The sequence below is a fragment of the Balearica regulorum genome, chromosome 9, assembly GCF_011004875.1.
Source record: "Balearica regulorum gibbericeps isolate bBalReg1 chromosome 9, bBalReg1.pri, whole genome shotgun sequence".
Classification (NCBI taxonomy): domain Eukaryota; kingdom Metazoa; phylum Chordata; class Aves; order Gruiformes; family Gruidae; genus Balearica; species Balearica regulorum.
The window spans coordinates 22,060,610-22,081,476 of record NC_046192.1 but is presented as its reverse complement, the minus strand read 5'-3'; the positions used below and the strand labels follow the sequence as shown (position 1 = coordinate 22,081,476).

At 39.0% G+C, this 20,867-nt stretch overlaps 1 protein-coding gene across 8 annotated transcripts in view; it reads left to right on the top strand.

The window, feature by feature from the left end:
- Nucleotides 1–20,867, top strand: part of NAALADL2 (N-acetylated alpha-linked acidic dipeptidase like 2) — a 488,624-nt gene that overhangs the window by 198,165 nt on the left and 269,592 nt on the right. For all 8 annotated transcript variants that reach the window (XM_075761534.1, XM_075761530.1, XM_075761531.1 and 5 more), the window contains one exon: nt 8,242–8,743. In XM_075761534.1, the coding sequence (XP_075617649.1) occupies nt 8,250–8,743 (494 nt within the window). In that variant the 5' untranslated portion in view covers nt 8,242–8,249. The remainder of the gene's footprint in view (nt 1–8,241; nt 8,744–20,867) is intronic.

The following is a 20,867-nucleotide window of genomic DNA, read 5'->3' as shown; positions in this document are numbered from 1 at the left end:
ACATGAGACATTAGGATTTCATATGTCATGTGTATCTCTGATTTCCATGTGGAATCTTAATATTAGGAAGATTTGTCATCTGTAACCAGGTAAGTTTGCTCCCAAGTCATGAGTTTGTTTTTTTTGTTGTTGTTTGTAGGTGAGGGGTTTGTTTATTTATTTAGTCTTATTTTTCCTCCTAGCGGAATGTGTTAATATTGTCATTGTTAGATTTTGGGAATGCGTTGGTTTTGCATGGCAAGGTTTTGGTAGCGGGGGGGGCTACAGGGGTGGCTTCTGTGAGAAGCTGCTAGAAGCTTCCCCTGTGTCTGACAGAGCCAATGCCAGCCGGCTTCAAGACGGACCCGCCGCTGGCCAAGGCCAAGCCAATCAGCGCCTCTGTGATAACATATTTAAGAAAAAGAAAAACAGTTAGAGAGAGCTTTTGCAGCCAGAGAGAGGAGTGAGAAGATGTAAGAACATCTGCAGACACCAAGGTCAGTGCAGAAGGAGGGGGAGGAGGTGCTCCAGGCACTGAAGCAGAGATCCCCGTGCAGCCCGTGGTGAAGACCATGGTGAAGCAGGCTGTCCCCCTGCAGCCCATGGAGGGAGGATGAGGGGGTGTAGCGATTCCACCTGCAGCCCGTGGAGGACCCCACGCTGGAGCAGGTGGAGACACCTGAAGGAGGCTGTGACCCCGTGGGAAGCCCGCGCTGGAGCAAGCTCCTGGCAGGACCTGTGGATCCGTGGAGAGAGGAGCCCATGCCAGAGCAGGTTTGCTGACAGGACTTGTGACCCCGTGGGGGACCCACGCTGGAGCAGTTTGCTCCCGAAGGTCTGCACCCCGTGGAGGAGACTCACGTTGGAGAAGGCCGTGAAGGACTGTCTCCCGTGAGAGGGACCCCACGCTGGAGCGGGGGAACAATGAGTCCTCCCCCTGAGGATGAAGAAGTGGCAGAAACACCCCGTGATGAACTGACCGTAACCCCCACTCCCCGTCCCCCTGTGCCGCTGGGGGGGGTGGAGGTTGAAGCCGGGAGTGAAGTTGAGCCCGGGAAGATGGGAGGGGTGGGGGGGAGGTGTTTTAAGATTTGGTTTTATTTCTCATTCCTCTACTCTGTTTTGCTTAGTAATAAATAAGATGAATTCCCTCTCTAAGTTCGGTCTGTTTTGCTCATGATGATAATTGGAGAATGATCTCTCCCTGTCCTTATCTCGACCCGTAAGTTTTTTTTCATTGTACCTTTTCTCCCCTGTCTAATGAAAGAGGGGAGTGATAGAGCAGCTCTGGTGGGCATCTGGCCCTCAGCTAGGGTCAACCCACCACAGGGAATGATTGTTAAAAACCAAGAATGGAGTCTGTGTTTAGGATGAGGCCAGATTCCTGTTTGTAGCTTATCCATAAAAGCGACCTTTTTTGTTATTTGGGGTTTTATTTTTTGTTGTTGTTCGTTCTTTTTTTTAAAGACATTGGTTGAAATCACATAGCATACTGTTGGCTTGCACCTCTTGAAGTATAGTAGACTCCCATTAGCACAGTTTCTTAGAATTTAGTAGCTTGCAAGTGTACGGTTTCTGAATTTTTAATGTTAAAATTGCTTATATTTTTACAATAATTTAAATATGATTGACTTTAATTAATGAGGAAAAAAGAGGTTGGGGGGGGAAGCAAGTGAAGTGTGGCCAAACCAAAGACAGGCGACATAAAAATTTCCAAAGCAGAAATGAGTCATATAAAATTAACTTTCTTAAGAACTGCTAGGGCCTGTTATTGCAGCTATCGCTGTCAGCATTTTCAAGTTAAACAGCGTTTACAATAATTTCATTTCACATCAATTGAACTATAAGCTTAAATGCAAATGCCCCAATAATAGTTTTTGTCTCGGTAAAGCTTTGTGGTTTATTTCTTTCAGAGGCAATTAAAATGTCTGGGGAAATGTAATGCAAAATATATTATTGATGAAACCTCAAATTTGGAAAAAATATTTATGCAGGCAAACTGAATATTAGGTTAGCATACAGGCAGTTGTTATGAGGAGAAATGGGGAAAGGGAAAGATTGAGGTGTTTGAGTGGGTTGACTGCCCTACAAGAAGAGGTGGTTGCTGCTAACCATCCCAAATCCCGCTGGGCGCGAGGGGCAGAGGAGTTCAACATGCGGCTTCACCCAGGATCCAGCGATGCTGCAGTTTAAATCCAGCTATGGCAAGGACTGGCTGAAACACGGGGCTAAAATTTCTTTCACAGGAAACATATTCGTACTTTCTGCAACTGTGTCCCTTGTCTATGCATTGTGTTTGTTGTAATTGTATGAGGTCTCCAAGTCCTTGACATCCCAAACAGGGCTAAGAACTCCAGCACGCTTTTTTCTGGTGTCGGGTGGGATTTCCCTGCCCCATCAGCTATTGGGATTTCCCAGGGAAGCGGAGAAAGAGATGCTGGAGCCGGGTGGCAGCTCCGGCAGCAGGGAAGGGAGGACCAAGGGACAGAGTTGCTCTGGGGATGGCGATGGACAGGAGCTGAGGGAGAGGTGTGGGAAGGTAAATGGCGGGGAGGTGGTTGGGGCAGGAGAGGTTAGGTGGTGGGGCTGTGTCCTCTTGCAAATGAACAAAGGTGTAGGATGTCATTTCTTCCCCATATACCTAGTTTAAGAACAGAAAAACATGTAAATGCACATACGCAACACATCCCTCCTAGTGCTGGGACTCCTGTTTGTCTGCTTTTTCACTTTTAGAAACACCACAATCCCATCCAATGCCCTTCCCAAGGAGAACAGTGGGATCTGCGTGTGGAGCCCAAAGGAAGGATGAGCGATTAATTTGTGGACTAAGGAACCAGTGTGTGTGGGGGGAGGGCTTCTCCCTCTTTGTTTGAGACTGTTGTTGTGAAGTTTGCAAATGGGTGTGTTAAAGAACGAGCAGGTAGAAAACTGAGCCGTTACCCACCCAAGCTGGAGAGAAAAGCTGTTCTGGAAGTGGACGCAAAGCGAAGGCAGCAGCGCAGCGCGTACCACAAGAAAAGCACGGACTCTGTAACGGAGCCATTTATATTGATCTGATTATGCTGCAGTTTTAATAAACCTCCTAGGTAGGCTATGCATATATCACAGGTGCTGTTAGCTGCTCTAAGTTCAGTACATATTTCTGAGTTTTGTTTTGGGCAAATAGGTATTTGCAAACTAAACATGTCTGAGGATGGAAAAGATCTATGTTAGTAATACATGCCTAGCATATTAGAGACCAGCTGAGTCTGCCTCATCTTTATGTGATGGTTGTCTGCTGGATGAGAAGAAGCTTCCTAGCAATTCTTCTTTCCCCAGGCTCCAGGACTTCAAAGGTTCTGGAAAGGCAGCAGGCAAATACCTACGCGTATACCTATGCACACCTGGTTGGCCCAGGACATTATAGCTCAATGCAATCAATCCCTCTTTGACAGGTAGGTTAACTCTTGCTTCCAAGTGGACATCATAGTGAGTGAGTCGTATCAATCGAGGTGTGTTATAGACCCTCATCTTGTCACGTGGTAATCCTTTGAGCTAATATTAATAGTACTGTGGTCCACACAGCTGTTCATGATAAGATTGGTGAGAGATTTTGAAGAAGTTAAAATTCTATATTGCCACGTATGCCAAAAAGTACTTATTAGTGTTATGTGAAGAGACAACTTGGACTCAAGAATTATCTGTATTCTGTACACCTTCTTTCTCAAGTCTGATCTCTGTTGTGTCTTCTGCTGCAACACCGCACGTTTTTTCGGATTGTGTTTGGGTTGAGTCAGCTAATGAAATGTGAACAACTGGTAAGTTTTGTCATTTGGTTTTATACGGTGGTTGTGCAGAGTGACAAGGAACTTAATTGTCCTACTGCACCTGAACTGGTTGCCAAGCCCATATCCCAAACGTGAGGGAAGGGAGGAATTATTGCTGCAGAAAATTAAAGAAGCGATGATGGAAATATCACATTATTTTTTGAATTACAGTGTAGTGTAGTTGCTGTTGACAAGGGCATCGTAATCTCTTCCGCAAACAACTTTTGTCAGGGATTTGTAACTCTAAAGAAATTTGTCTGTGCCTGAAACTTGGCATCATCTCATTGAACAAAGTACTAAATTGCTGTCATATACACTTTAAAGACTTGTATGCACGATGGGTGTTGATTTCCACAATAAGTACAGCTATTTGCCCTTCAAACAGGTGACATCATATCTGCTTTGGGGGTTTGCCTGGACGCGAAAAGGTTACAAGGACTTAAAGAAAAAGCACTTTGTACGGAGTATACTGAGAAGAAAATCAAAGTGAAGAACCTTTAAACTGAGATTAGCCAGCAACCCTGGCTTTCTGGTTTTGTGACTATACAAAGAGGCTGCAATGCCTTTAGTACAATTCCTGGGTAAAACTTGCCTTTTCAGTACTGAACACCAAATGGCCCAAGAAGGCGTTCGCTATGGGCAGCACGTTAACACTTGCCACTCTTCCCGCTGTGAATGAGCCTGCTAATCGTCTCAGCTATTTATGAACTAGATTTAACAACTACAACACCGGTCACAAAGAATTTACCGTAATATATTCATAATGGTCTCTCCTTGTTGGTTTCATAAAATGTTTGTAGAAGCTGACCTTTCTGTTGTGGAGATAGTAGAGAGTGGTGGTGATACAGATGCTGCAACACTTTTCATGTAGTCATTATTACATAGTTTTCAAAGGCTTCATTGATAAGGGATTCAAACAGGAAAGCTATCACAAAAAAAGTTTCTGGTTGCTTTGTAACAAGCTGCGCCTATAGAACAGGTTGTAAATGTGTTATTTTTAAGATCAAAGAAGAAGTAGATAGTTTTGAAATGGGCTCGTTAAAGCAATAACAATTTGATAAAGCTGACTCTCCTGATTTCTGGTGTACAGTTAATTGAAAGGATATTTAGCATTGGTTTGATACCTGTCTCTAAACATTATCTACAAAAATAAGTAGAAGTATAGAAATGCACATCAACTGTATTGGTCATCAGCTTGGCTCTGTCCAGTATTCCAGAGTTTCTGATCCCCTTTGCTGTCCCTATAGAACGGCTTTAAAGCTCGCTCGGTGCATATTCAAACTTCTGGCATTTTGCAGTTGCTCTTTTATCTTTATAATAAAACATTTATTTAACAACAATTAAATGTTGAAACAGCTTGTTGGCAGATGGGATGGATTTTCTATCTCCTGAAGTTTTCAAAAGTGTCTTTCAAAAATATGTTCATTTTACGGTCTGTGTTATAGACAAGACTGAACTGTAGTTTCATAGTGTTTTTTCTTGACTTCATAGTTTATCCATATTTTTGTCTATTTTTTTTGTTATTCTCTATGTAGCGTTTTTTTTATCCTTCTAATTTGACCTAAAATTACATTTAATACATAATCTTTAAGCCACGCCTACTTCCTTAAAAAAGCCAAACACTAAATAGAACTGGTAATAGAGATTACATGGCACAAATGACTTGTGCCTTGAGAATCAGGAGACCCCCTTCTAAAATCCCTGTTGGCATAGTTAAATCCACTGCGGGCTCTAATCTCAGATACTTCGTGGTAAGTTGTGCTGTGTCCTTACACTCAAATACTAAGCTTAGCAACATTAGTAGAAAAAGTGAAGATGTTAACTGGAGTTCCTCTTGCATTCTTTCCATTCTTTAACTAAAGCACATGTGCTGCTAAGAAGATACCATATGCCAAAGATTAGTCTTAAATATAAAACTGAATTGAATATTGATTTTTAGTTTAGATCATTTAGCTGTTTGGGTTTTTTTTCTGGAGCGAGGTGACTGGTTCTGGTACTTTGTATGAAAATTGAATTGCTGAGATACTAAGCTGTGGAATGTGGTTACTACTCATCTGCATTAACAACCATTTCAAGAAATTTAATAGGAATTTTTATTATGCGCTTATGTGTAGATTTAAATAACCTTTATTAATACACTCCATTGAACAATAACATACACTTTTAAAATGTCATAAATGCAGAGAAAACTTAACTACTACAGATATGCAATGGTCACCATTTATAAGCGCAGCAAGATTAATATTTGCCATGCAACTGCATCTGAAAAACTGCATTAATCCTTATTCTATGGGTAATATTGTAGTAATCTGTTAAGGATTTATTTATTTGGCTAAAGTAGTTTGTTAAATGACTGTAGTAATTCTGGAGTCTAAATTATGTATTTATGGAATACAGTAATGATTTAGTTTGCTTTTAAAGGACAAAACACTTGCCTTTAATTTCTAATAAAAAGCAGTATGAAATGGAGTTGGAAAGATGAGGTGGTTGGGCAGTTGTTATTATCTAGTTGTGACCTCTGTCATTGATGGCTGGCAAATTAATCCCTCCACCAACAAAACAGGAGGAGACAGAGTGAAAGGGCAGATAAATAGTTGGAAAATCAGTTAGCTCAATTTTCCAAAGAATATTAATAAATCACCTTATGTCCAGTTGGTGCTTGGTAAGAAGCTTAGTGCACCAGGGATCAGTTCTGGGGCTGATGTTGTTAAATACCTCCCTTAACAACCTGGATGAGGAGATGGCGTGCTCCCTTGAGAAGTCTTGAGGTTATGCACAGCTATGGGGGAAGAGGTTGACCTGCTGGATTGTAGAGCTCTACAGTTCAGAGGGACCTTCACAAACCTGAGGGTTGGGCTAACAGAAAGTCCCTAAAGTTCAGCCAGAATGACTTTGCAGACGTAAGCCATTTGTCGACTCAACTGGAATTTAGAGACTAACATTAGTTAACGTTATTTGAATAAAGAATGCAACTTTTCACACTCAGTCAGGGTGATTTAGTTCAATTCGCTCTAAACTCTGTTGCTTCTGCTGCACGTTGAAAAATTTGGACTGCAGTGGAGCATTGATTTGCAAAGTGTATACAATAGCTACACTTGAAATGCATACCTCAAGAATGGGCTCTCTTGCCTGTTCCTGGACTGCCTGACAGTTATAGGTGAGGGATATTTATATGGCTGTACAAGGAAATAGGATCTGTAAATTGGTATTGTATAGAGCGAGATAGTCTTTCAGCGGACAATAGGCTGTTTCATTATATCAATGCTTTCTGACGGTTTGCTCTCTTCAGAGAGCTTCAAAAAGCTAAATTCTACTTTGCCATTAGAGTAGGTTCATCTATTATGTGGCCTCAATAATGTTATCTGGAGGTAAGTCTTAGAGAAAGAAAATGCCTTAAAAAGTAAAAATGGAGGGATAATGTAGTGTTGTAGATGTCAGTCTGATATCTATCACTGTGAGAGATTTAATATCTTTATCTTCATTTTATTCTAATTGATGAGAGAGTCTGATGTTTGCAAAGCCCTAAATTACAGATGCTTATGTGATGGAATAGCTATTGTCAAAGTATGGGGGGAAACAGCACCCTATTGTTGCCGTCTGTTAAAAATGATTTGTGGAAAATTGACTTTGAATGTTTGTACTGGAGGTCAGAGTTCCCTTCTGAGGGCTCATACTTCCATAGAAATATCTAGAATTGCCACAGATATGCCTTGCTATTAAAGGAATGATTTTGATATAAATACTTATCTGGCAGTGCTTTTGATTCATTAAAATGGGAAAAATAAGTGGAGCAAAACAGCTGGGACAATTTCTAAGTAAATTCATCAGTCATTCAGGAGCTATGCATTTAAAACACCTATAAATAATAGAATGCTCCATCTAAATGAAGCTTTTTATTGATGTGTAAGTACAGTGTCACCCTGAAATTTTTTTTAACTTATAATTTCCTTGTGTTTAAAATCAGATCAGGCAAGTTATATTATTTCTACTTTTTCAACTTTATTTTAACAGCTTTATTTTGTATGGTGTTTGAAATGAAATTGATACAGGCAGTTGTTAAGCTTTAAAATTACTTTCAGGTAATAAATAATTGTTTTAGAAACTCTGTGCCTTCACTCAATTTTTTAATATTATCTTGGGGACTGACAAAATAATAGGATAACATTTGTGTTTTGCCATTGGCACTCGTAAATCCCCTTTATTCATATTCTTACAATATATTCTATTCCTTTAAATATCTTCTTTCCCCTCTGATGATGTCCATGGGACTGCTGATCCTACAAAAGAAGACAGGATGATGGAAACGGGGAGAGTAAAGTACTGAGAACCCAGTTTTTGCTTTTTATTATACGGGTTTAGATCTCCCAGGTTTACAAAGAATAAATAAATTGTGTATGTATATGTAAGGAAACAAACATTTAGGTTTGGGGTGTTCTTATTATTTTTGTTTTAATAGATAAAAAGATGGCTTATCACAAAGTGAATGCAGACCAGAGAGCACAGGGGCACTCTCCGTACCTTGACAACGATGAGCTCCAAGCCACAGCGCTGGAACTGGAATGGGACATGGAAAAAGAGCTGGAGGAGCCTGGCTTTGACCATTTCCGACTGGATGGTGCGGTCCAGCATCACCTTGGAAACTCGCAGAGCCCTGACCTTGATTTGGAGCCCATCCAGCCATCATCTTCTCCAAAGGGAAGATTCCAGCGGCTTCAGGAAGACCCTGACTACATCTCACACTATACAAGACAGGCACCAAAGAGCAACCGCTGCAATTTTTTTCAGATACTCAAAGTATTTTGCACTGCTTTGATTTTATTTATTTTTGGAATTGTGATAGGATATTATGCACGCAAGAAATGCCTTTCTCCCCCAATGTCTCAAGAACCAAATAACCTTCATATCTACCATGAAATTCTCAAGGAAATCAAAGCTGAAAATATTCACCAGATCTACAGGTATGTACCTTCGATGTTTTTGTCTAAATGCAATCAGGTGCCACTGTTAAGACTTCTTGTGATTTGTTTTATGAGGAATTTTATTTACAAATGTTGACTTTTTTTGTGTGTTCAGTTTTCTGGTGATGCTTGGGAAGCTTTCTGAAACACATGTGAAATAGTGTAAACACTAGTATAATTTCTGCCAATGTGGATTTGTTGTTAGTCATTATAGTTTTTGCTTTAATAACATTCTATTGCTAAATATATTAATGTTAGCTTTAACATACGTGAATTGAAAAAATAGGTAATTCAAAGTGAATAGCAATACAGACAATAGACCAGCTGTCCCAGATCCAGTTGATTATCAAATATCATTGTCAAAAAGCAAGATTTTAGATGATATTTTGTTATAATTGGTGCTTTAAGAAATCCCCATCCAATCTCTGGCAAATAAGTGAATCTTGATTTTTGTTTTTTGACCTATACTAAGATGTAAACCTTTAATCTGCATGGGTTTAGGAGGGAAAAATTGAACTCTGAAAGACAATGATTTTTTTTATTATTTTTTTTTATTTCAGTACCTGTTTTATGAATATAAAATTTTGTAAAATATCTAATGACTGGGTTTGATTTTAACTTTTTTCCATGTGGAATCTTTTCAGTGCTTCGAAAGTTTATATTACCCGTTCCTATTGGAGTGTAATCGCTTTTCTCTAGCAGTGAATGTGGAAGAAGCTAGATTTTTCCTGCCAACTTTTGAAAGCTCTTTCTATATGAGGGAGGAGATGAGCTTATTGCTGGCTTCTGGAACTGCAAGTTCCTTTTTTGTAATAAAGGAATCGCATTGCAAAATTTTTGTTTGGTCCCAGTTCAGAAGCAGCAGAACTTACATACCCAAGGTTAGAAAGGATTGTTGTCATGGACATCCAAACAGTTGTTCTTGAGTACATCAGAAATACATTGAAAGTAACCACAGAAGTCTTTCAACATTATTTGTCTTTTAATATATTTGCTAAATCAAGTCTAAAATCCTGAAGCGGTTAGTACCATATTTTGAGCCAACACTTACTAAATTGAAGGGAAATAATAGGTATAAAGGATTTCATGACAGTTTTCGTGTGCTGAACTGACTTGACTTTATACAAATCTAATTGTTTTCATAATGGGAAAGGGTACAGGTGATGAAAAGTGTGGAATCTGAATGGTTAAAAATTAACCTCTTTGTCTTCTCAGAGAGTAAATTGGACTGAATTCTGTCATTAGGTTTAGTCATGGGCAAAGTATTGGAATAAGCTAAGCCCTACTGATTGGGGATTACACAAATTACAGCAAATTGCAGAGAACTCTGTCAGTCTCAGGAAAATACTCCGATTCTTTGTGTTTGGGGACTGGGAATCACTTGCTGTTTTATTATTTCAAAGAATGGTTTGAAAATATCCCTTTTCAAACTCTTCATCACTTTTAAAACTATTTCAGCTAGCTAGTAGGATATTAGTGAGAATCTGGACTTTAGGTAAAATTAATTATATGAATACTTTGGAGCTTAAAAAACTTACATAGCTGCTGTCCTTTAATTAATGTAATTCTTAGAATTTGGTAAATTTTTTTCTACATAATAGAATGATTTCAACCAATGTAGTCAAATATTAATTCAGCTACCTATCGACTCTGTATATAAATATATAATCAATGCTTTTAGTACACCGCATTACCCAGAAGATTTTTCTTAACCCAACACGTTGATCTGAGACCGCTTTTATCCCATGCTGTGTTAAGTTGCTTCCTCTCAACATCTGTTTGGCAAGAGTCAGAGCTACTGCAACGAAACCTATGTCTACGTAGCCCTGCAAATATAGAACACGCAACATATGTTGCTTCCGGAAAAAAAAGAAGCCCAAACCTGACAAAACCAATATATATTATTGTAAGATTTCTTTCAATATAATATACTTGGAGTTACTAGGAATAAGTGGCAGCTCCTTAGCTTGCAATATCTAAATGTTACTGAGAATGACATTAATTTAATTTTCTTAGCTTACTACTTAGATCAGACTCAATAACGGTAAGGGATATTGCTAACAGTCCTGATAAAGGACTTGGGAGAAAAATGTATAAAAGGTACCGCAGTGCCAATCATATCACCCTGACGTGCTTGGAGGTCTGGAGTGGGAACTTCCTATTGGGATGCAATCACCTGCAGCTTTGGGATGAAATCGGAAAGCTTTGAGCATTGGGACCCTCCGGGCTTCTGAAGAGGTTGCGGAAGTTCAGTGGGAGACTTGTGTTGATGCCGCTGGGATTTGGACTGGATTCTGTGAGCTGAATGAAGCCACTCTGCCAATCTGTGTTAGGAATGGAGGATCGTGTAGGATAACAGCAGTTTGTCTGCAGTTTGCTGAAATGGGAGATATGGGCGTTCCTGTGCAGCTTCTCCATCAGAGGCTCTTGGTGAGATGCACTTCTGTCAGTCCTGTACTGGCCGTGGACAACAGCCAGGTCCACGCTAAGCACTTTTTCCCCAACACAAATACCAGAAATCATTGGGTAAGAGAAGTCACTGTGTTGGCTTTTATTCCTTCAACTTTGCACCTTACTTCCCGTGAAACGTCAATGCTACAGAAATTCAGTGCAATTTAGCACGGTTGTAATTACTGGCCTTGGCCAAATTGACTAATTAATGATACAGCCTAAGTAAAGATTATCTCTGTAAGCCTTTTTGAACACCTCCCCTACCCCCTGTAGGGAAGTGCTCACAATGTTGATGATAAAAAGTAGAAATCAGTTTACTCCTGACATTTCAGAGCTTTCAAGAGGACTTGTCAGAGATGCCTGAAAGGGGGAAAGGAGTCAACAGAAAAAAAACTGAAGAGTTTTCCTTGCCCTGTACCTGGCGTTTTACATGCTGACAGAAATTAGGACAAATATCGTTAATAGTATTCAATCAGTAAATCTGTCACTTTAGGAGTGTGAATACTAAATTTGCTGAAATAAATATTTATAAGAGAAACAACCTGCTCCATAGCACGGGCAGAGTCAGAACTGGTAAAACCAGACATAATTCTGCAAATGTCCCTGAGCTGATAGGAATCCCGCAGTACTATATCTGCTTGTGCCATGAATATGATTTTTCATCAGTTTTCTTTTGGAAGATATATGAAAAGGTTTGAGTTCAAGTCTGGTGTAACTTAGCTCTCACAAGCCTTCAGGGTGAATATGAAAAGGGCATAAATCCCACATCCAAAAGAGACCAAGTACAAGACGAGGTACAGAGTACCTCGGGCACTGTTTAAAATTATATCCATAACCAGCAGAATTTACTAGGGCAACACAGATGGACAAAGCTGGTAAAATTTATAGGCTGAAAGTAGGCTATCTCCTGGGACAGCTAGTTTGAGACTCCGTCGCAAGATTGAGTTCTCGGAGCCCTTTTAGAGAGAGCGTGTCAAGAGGGCATAGCTGGAGAGTTGTCATCTGTGCTTTGAGTCCGCGGCCTTGCTCCCTCTGGAATGTGTCTGCGGCTCCAAAATATAATCGTTAGAATAGGAAAAGTCCTGTTTTCAAAAGTGATGAATGCATTTAGATGTGAAAGAGTCTAAAGTTTATAATAAATGCTTAAGGTCGTAACAGGCAGACTTTCAAAAGTACAGAAACACCCAACAATTTTGCTAAGCACGCTGTTGAATTTTCAGAAGTAAATGAGCCAAATTTTCAATGAAAACTGATGTTTCTTCTTAAAATGGGATTCAGATTTCTAATATCAGTTCAATGCTTCTGAAAATTCAGCTGTTTTTTCCTTCCTTCTGTGTATAAAAAGGGGGATGCTAAACTAGTATATCTTTTTCCTGTTGTGCGTCTGCCAGATGCATGTTAGCTATCCAATGGTCATTACCACATAATTGAATTATCCAGCAGATTCGTGTTCATAATTAATAGATTGATTTTTCTTTCTCTCTCTCCCCCCCCCCCCCAAAATTAGTGTGTACCATTTGTGCTGCATACTGTCCCCTCTGCCTCCTGGGTGATTTTTTTTCCCTTGCCCTACCTTCAGGAAAAGACAAGGGAAAAAAATCTGAGACACCTTGGTCTAGAGTTAGAGGGAGCTTTGTCACTGATTTCAAGGTTAGTGTCATTAACTGCCAAGATTCTGGCCATCATATATGTTGCTAAGCTTTTATATTTTAGAATGGTAAACGTTCGAGCTTTATGCAAACTGAACCATGGTGAGTGTTTTCAGTTCAGGTTTCAGTTGAATATTATTAACGAAATCTAAAGGGACAAGGTAATGAAAGCACAAAAAGTAGCAGAAATACAGTCTCTTCAAAGACCTATTCTTGTAATAACTGCTACTATCCAATTTGGTATCTTTTTCTTAAAATATGTTGTGTTGCATGTTTAACAGTGCAGAGCATTTCAATAAGGGGAATATGAAAGGTATTTTTATTTTAAATGAAATTATTTCAATTTTGTTTTGCCAAAACCAAGTAAAAATAAAAATAAAAAAAAAAACCACCCTAATTTATTTCGAAAATGTGGGACTACTGTGTTTATTTTATAGGAAGTTATAATTTTGGGGTTGACCTCTGTAAAGTAAACTGATAAACAAAGATTTATGTTGAATAGTAAGTATAAAGAAAAATGGAAAGTTGTGTGGACATTGATAATTCTAGCTATACCTTATTTATCACAATAGTTAATTCTCTCGAACACTGTCCTTAAAATTCTAAGAGCCTTATCCCATGTAATTCCTTTCAAGAAACCATATGTCTCAGTTACTATCAGATTCACAGTCCTCTTGGATGCATTTTTCCACGGTTAAGACTGGGGAGCCACAGACAGCAGTGTCTTCACTTTGCTTTTCATCCAGTCTATAGGGCAGCTCCTGTATTTCAACTCTGCTTTTCATCCTGTACATTCTCACTCAAGTGCTTTCTTCACTGTCGGGTTTCCCCCACACACACGCTTCTCGAGCAATAGGGAGGTTTAAATCCCTTTGTAATACATCTAGTTGTAACTAAGTGTCCTTTAGAGGCATATCTGTTCTTTCTTCCAGCTGGTAATATCACTTGCAGAACCTCACAAATCCATCTCTGGCAAGAATTGGTTTGTCACCGGTGCCCGGTGCATCCATAACTTCAGCTTAATTCTCCAAAGGGCTTTGGGAGAGTAGAGAGCAACTGCTCTCCTCTGCGGTCATGGCCAAAGAAACAAAAGTCCCTGTGCAGTGAGAAAAGGAGTTTACTTGTTTCTTCTGAAAGTGAAGTGAGAAACTTCCATACCCAAGTGTTGGTTGTTCCTGATCGGTTATAATCAGTACTGTTAAAACCCTGGAGCTTCACGCCTCTTTATCGGGTAAAGCCTGTGAAACACAGACCAGAGGTAGCAAGCAAAGAGAGCCTAGAACTTCTCAGAAGCTTTCAGTTCTGGAGATTTGGGCTGAATTCAATTTACAGGCTGCTGCTTGGCAAAATTGACTTTGCTGTCTGCGGAGTGAGAAATCATGGCAGGAGCAGAGCCTCTCATTCTGAAGGAAGGGTATGAGGAGAGAAAGGAGGGCTCTGGTGCCTGCTTCCCTTAGGAAAGGACCATTTTGTCCTACTCCTGTTAACAACTATTGTTAATTAATAGCTACATACTGACATTACATGGCTGATGGTAGCAATCTGCTGGCCTAGACCACAGCTCACTTGTTATCTAAGTGGTTGTTTTTGTGTCCCCTGTACAAAAGGAAATTCTGGTTTTTTGTCATGCCAGCTGTTGAAAAATGCATTGCAAAAAGAAAATCTCAGTGGGAACTCATCCTATTCCCTCCTGCGTATCAGTCTCAGGTATTTATTGTATTGCCATAAAAAATGCAAGTATTAAATATAGTCAGACAGAGTCTGAAGTCCTGCCTACTACATCTTTAGAAATGGATGTTGGCACGTCCCTGGGTAACCAGGAGCTAAGCGAGCTCTCTGGATTTATTTCATTCCCACACTCTGTGTAATCACTTGGGGTTCTCTTTATTCACATGATAATTTTGAATGTGTATTTATAAGTACAAAGCCCCTTTTGAAAGGAGATAAGAGTAATGTCAAACAAGTGAGGGTTCCCACTTATCCTCCTGCTATCTCCCCAGCGAAGAATGGCTCTGAGAACGTGGGGAACTGTCTTTTGTGGAAGAAAGATGCCCCGTGTGACCCAAGCGGTATCTGTGGAACAGCGACCTGATAAATTTAGGCTCCAGATACCCACTTATGTCAAATATGATTTTTTTTTTTTTTTTAATCGAGTAGCTTATATCTGTACTTCAGAGGTGTTAGCACAAAGGCTTGTCTGTTTTATACTTTTCCTTGGTTTCATTCAATTTGCCTCTTCTTTCTTTCTTTTTTTTTTAATTTGCCAAACATAACTTTTTTTTTTTCTGTATATGAAAGAAGGAAGCGTTATATTGATATAAGGCTTGACATGAAGGTGTAAGTTTATTCCTGTTAGGGTCAGTTGCAGCATATGCTTATAAAATTCCTTTTCTTTTTTGAAGAAATGTCTTAGCTTATGGTTTATTTAACATTATAAGGACATGTTTCAATCCACCACATGGTTCACTGAGGACAATTTTTCTTCTCAGTTGATTTTTTTTTTTTTTTTAATGGTACCCATAGAAATATATTGAATTTTAGATGTTTGCTTTGGGAAATAATTTACAGTAAAGTCTGATTTTTGTATTGTAACTGTGTCCTTTGTAAATGAAGTACACGGTGTTGCCTTAAAATGTTTTTTTTAAACAATATACCAGTGATATAGTAATAAATGATATCCAATAAGCTGTATATTCGCATTGGCATAATAAGTAATGAGTCCCTTGATAAATGTCCTTATCTGTCAGAGCCCACATGAATGGCTTCTGTCTTACTGCTCCTTTCTCTAAAAGAACATGCAGGTTTTTGCTAGGGCAAAATAGAAAGAAAATCACAATTGGGCCAACTTACCAGTTCAGAAACTCTCTAAATGACAAAAAAGTATTTTATTTTGCTTTTGAGATATAATAGAATAAAAGAGAGCTTTCCAAACCTCTGAGACCTTTTCTCAAAAGAAGAGAAGCAGGAGGATTTGTGTATTGTATCTCATGTCCTGGGGTGGACATCATGTGTCATCAAAGTGAAAACTGAGAATGATACTTTTGAGTATTTTATTGTAAGTGTATCACTGCAAGATGTGTAATTTGTGGAATAACAAAATGCATAGATGAGCTAATTGGGAATTTTTGAAGATTTTTTTTTAACTACTGTTTGTTTTTTTCCATAAATCTGCTTTTTTTATTTTGTGGTGCAGCATCTGTTTCAATGCAACATTCACAGGCTCAGGGTGGAAATTCGAGAGAGGAAGATGGGGACAGCTCAGTACTGCTGGGAGGTTACACGGGACGCAGGGGATGGAGGGTCACAAGCCTGTTCTGCATTAGGTGGAACAGGACCTGACGCCTGAACTTCTCCCATTGGAGTGCTTCCTGCACAACACCCGTGTGTTGGTACAGCACCTCGCTTTTTCTAAGGAAAAGGAATACTAGTTTTTCATAGGCTATACAGTGGAAATGAATTTTGCTCTGATTACTTATATTTGGATTGCATAATCTCAGCTCTTTTAAAATTAGAGCTTACCTTGCTGACATTACCTCATACTCATCGTAGCAGAAGTGTGCTTAGGGTTTAGAGAGAGAACCAATTTCCATGGCCAATAGCTATCTACCTCTTTACCATGACCGCTGAAAAGCGTGGGGCATTTTAGTCCCAGTTAGAACAGCAATTCTGAATGGTCACAAGTACTACTTTTTCTAATAGACAATGCCATGAGTTGTGCCAGTGTGGGTGAGGGAGAAATTTGTTTTTTAAAGGTCTAGCATACCTTGTTCTTGCCTGCTGGGGCTAACGGAGGGATCAGCGAGGGTCTGATGATACGTTGAATCTTCCTGTTTGCCAGGCCGCCCCCCAGGACGTCTCGCTCTCCCCTTTGTTTGGAAAGCTCAAGTTTTCAGAAAATTGTTTCTGTTTCAGTATGACAGATGGTAAAACATCTATGGATTTTAAAAAGCCATACCTTTGAAAAAACTTTTGGTGAGTGGTAGGCCCCATACTTGACTTTACCTGAAAAAGATAAATACTTGACTAGGCATTTCTGAGCGATTCTGACACTAATGCTGGCTAAAAGGCAGTATTTAGAGGCAAAAGACTTATTTACGTTGCCATCCATCAGTTTTATACATGTAACCAAACCATATTTCTTATAAGATAAAGAATTTGAAGGCAAAAAAAGCATGCGGCCTGTTGAGATGTCAACCAGTTTTCATTTTAGGCCAATTACTTCCAATGGGGAAATGCCAGAGGATACAGAAATCGGACAAAGTTGTCCTTCACCGCCCAGTCCTTGCAACTCAATACAAGGAGAGTCAGCAATTTTGGCTAGTGGTCCCAGGGACCTACTTATAAAGATACTGAGAAACAAACCTCCCAGAACAAAACCCCTTAACAATTTAATTAGTGGCACTAGATACGCCGACTATCTACTAATTGCCTGAAGAACTCGAAGAGTTTACTCCTGCTGAGTTAACTGTATTGGCTCTCAACTTCTCAGTGATACAGCGTGCTTAGAGGGTGGCTGTTTTCTCCAAGGACATGGTGGCACAGGGCATTGCAAAGAATTCTCTTGTAAAATTTCTTAAGCACCAAACGCTTGCAAATTCCTGTTTAGGATGCATCTCTTGTCAGCAGAGTGTAAAACTGAAGTCTGTTGGTACTCCTGAGATACTGCGTTTGAGTGGAGTGCTGCAATTCCATGGTATGCACTGCAACAATTAGCAATTAGTTTCCTGCCTGTACACATAAATCAGTTTAACAAAGCCTCGGGGGGAAAGAGTTTTCTCAGCCCTCTTTGGTGGTGCTTTGACATCCAGTTCCCTACAGTCAGCACCTATGACAGCTATTTAGTAGAAGCTTGCTAATAAGTCAGGCTCTTACCAAATTTACCGAGAGCAGCGGGACTCCAATTTGTTGTGCAGTATAAGGTTACTGTTCATGCAGCCTTTGTAACTGAAGGCTACTAAGGAGCATTGCTAGGAATCGATCAGAGATAATGAAATTGATATTGTGTGAATAATAATCAATTTTAATAACAGTCTTCTACAGTAGTCTTGCATTAAGGGGCTTCTATTCTCAGTGCAATTCTCTTTGAAAGCTGATGAATTTCTAAAGTGTAGTAGCTGCCATGCTGAAACACGTGAAATGTATTGAAAAGTTGGGGCTTTTCCCAGTAATATTGGAACTTGTACAGTGTTAGACTTTTCAAAATTAAACAAGTTGGTTTGCTTTGAATTTCTAGAGTACTCTTCCTGGACCAGAAGTTAAATAATGCAGGAGGTCTGTATGTATGTCTGATTTTTCTTAGCCTCAGTAACGGGTAATGTTTAAACTTGCGAGAAGTCTCATCGTTCTTATAAGCCTAATGTTTCCCTTGGACACGTGTAATTGGCACAAATTTACATACATATGATTTCCTGATGAATGAGTTCCTGTCCAAGTTAAAATACTGTGACTCATGCTCCACCTATTGTATGAGAGTTTTTTCAAGGGTGAAAAGGTTAAATTTTCCAGGTAGATGAAATTTTCTCTATCCATTATTTTTTCTTTTAGTAAAGTATAAAAATTGAGAAGTGAATTGAGATGTCACTATCAAAACAAAATGTTCAAATGGCTCAGAAGTAAAATTGTTTGGAAATCTTGTTTCTTGGAAACTTCGGGATTTTTATTTACCTTTTGTGAAAATTGGTTACTTCACACAAAGGAGAAAATTTAACAACTTTCATCTTTTTAGCTATTGTGACATTTTTTCTTTTCTATAGTTTCACAGACACTTTATTGTACCAGTGCTATCAGAATCATAAAAGCTCAATATACGTAATAGTACTCAGATCTTTCACTTTTAGTGAGCAGATGACATTTGAGGGTTTTGTTCGTTTTACATTTTTTAATGAGTGCTCAAACTTCATTAGCCAGCAGGCTAATTAAATGGGCTGTGTGAGGCGTAAGGGAAAAGGTCGCTGTTGCTGTGGGGGTTAGGACCCCAATACAGATTGACTTCTCTCTGGCAAATTTCAGAAAACTCTTCAGAGAGGAGTTTGTCTGAATTGTAGTATTTTTACTGAGATCTGGGTCTAGAGAAAAAAATAATTGAGGATGTCTTTCCTTTGGAAATTAGGATATGGCTGGAGACTGATGTAGTAACGTTCCTGTGTAATGCAGAATTGACCAAGTGACCAAAGTTCTGAAGTATGTGACCTTGACTCAACTATGCAAGACTCATGTTATGCTCTGTGCAATAACACACTTTGCTTCTGTTCAAGTGACAAACTGGAGCCTGTAGAAGCCCAGAAGCTCTCAAAACATGAAGAGGGGAGACAGCAGGAAGAAGGATTGAGAGTTAAAAATTGATAAGGAGTCCATGAAAATGTTAGGACGCTTTTGATGGAAATTGTTTTCTTTGTTCCAGTAGGGCAGCTGTGATTTAGGAGAGCGCTCACATATTTATAGTTATGATTGTGACGGAGGCAGGAACATGTTCACAGCGGTTCTGGAATCTGTTTCCTGTCGAAGGCTACGTGAGCCAACGCGGATGCAGTGCAGATTGAGACAATTTCATTATTTAACTAGCTGGCTGGGTGCTATTTGTGAGCAAAAGGTGGTAGCTCTGGGCAGTTGCTTGTTTGACAGCCATTTGTTAGTAATAGTTATTGAATGCTGTTATTTTTAATAAATGCCAACCTAGGTGATGGGCCCTGTGATATGCGTTATTAAATAAATAGACAAGCTTAGAAAAAAGCTATGCGGTCATGAATAAAGTTTCTATTCCCTGTCAACTATTTAGGGAACAAAGCAAGAGACTGAATTATTCATTATATGCTTAGTGCAAGGCAAATGGAACCTGCCTCTGTGTTGCTCGCAGTGCAAATAATGACTTAAAAAATACAAATGGTTCTCTTCTGTGTTATCATGCTTGTTTTTCTTTGCTAATATTTCTAGAAACTATTTAAGAAAATTAAACCCTATGAAAAAAGAGTTAAGTCTACATAGTTCCTCAGAATCTTAGCACAGATCCTGTGGGAGATTTTGTTTCTAAATTATTCAGCCTATGTGCTAAAAAGATATATAAGACATTGTGTTTTGGAAGTTAATACAGGTATTCCTTTTGCTCTAGTGGAAAATATTATCTTTCTTTTTTCTTTTTTTTAATAAGTTTTGTAAAGATTCCTATAGACAGAAAAAAATATATATATTTATATAGCTGTCTATTCATTTATACATGGGGTTTTGTGCATATGTGAATACATAGATCTAATTTTGCATAGTAGCTGAAGATCTGTCATTTACACTGCATTTCTCAAAACTGTCATGTATTCTAGTGCTCGGTGCCACTTCTCCCTGTGGTCGTGGCTGAAACCTGATTGCCATTCTAATGCCAGGGCCAGAAACGCTTCTTGTACTCATGGTTGCTTTAGAACTGTAAGAACTCAAAATATTATGATGACCGTGTTATAAATGCCCATAGAGTTATTAAGGACAGCTCTTTACAGGAGGATGGGCCTCAACTCCTAATAAAGTTATTTGTTTGGCATTTGATGAGAAATAAATATAGGTTGGGGAGCTTATCTCATTTGTATAGAAATAAGTATTATATAAAATAAAAAGACTAAGCTAATCACAGTGCAGAAATATTTCCACATGAAAATGGATACCTGGGCTGCTTAGTCTGGTGGGGGAAAAAAATACAAGAGCCAATGTCTGAGAGATCAAGCATTAAATTAAAAATAGAAGTATACAGCACAGATAAGGTGATGCATGGAACAAATTTCATTATGACTTCGTTATGCTGTTGGATGTTCTTTAGCCAAAGAAGTGTTGTGTAGTGTTCAACACAAAGTAAAATACAGGTCTGTGACATAAAAAAGGTGAGGTGAGATGATTTAGTGGTTTCTTTCTAATGTGTTTTTTTTTTTTTTTCCCCAATCTCTGTGTTTCATCAGTCTTTTCAAAGATTTTATTGAAGCACACTGAGATCAGTCAGATTTGTTATATGTACAGGAAAGATCTTGGAGTGCAGATTTGAAAACCAATAG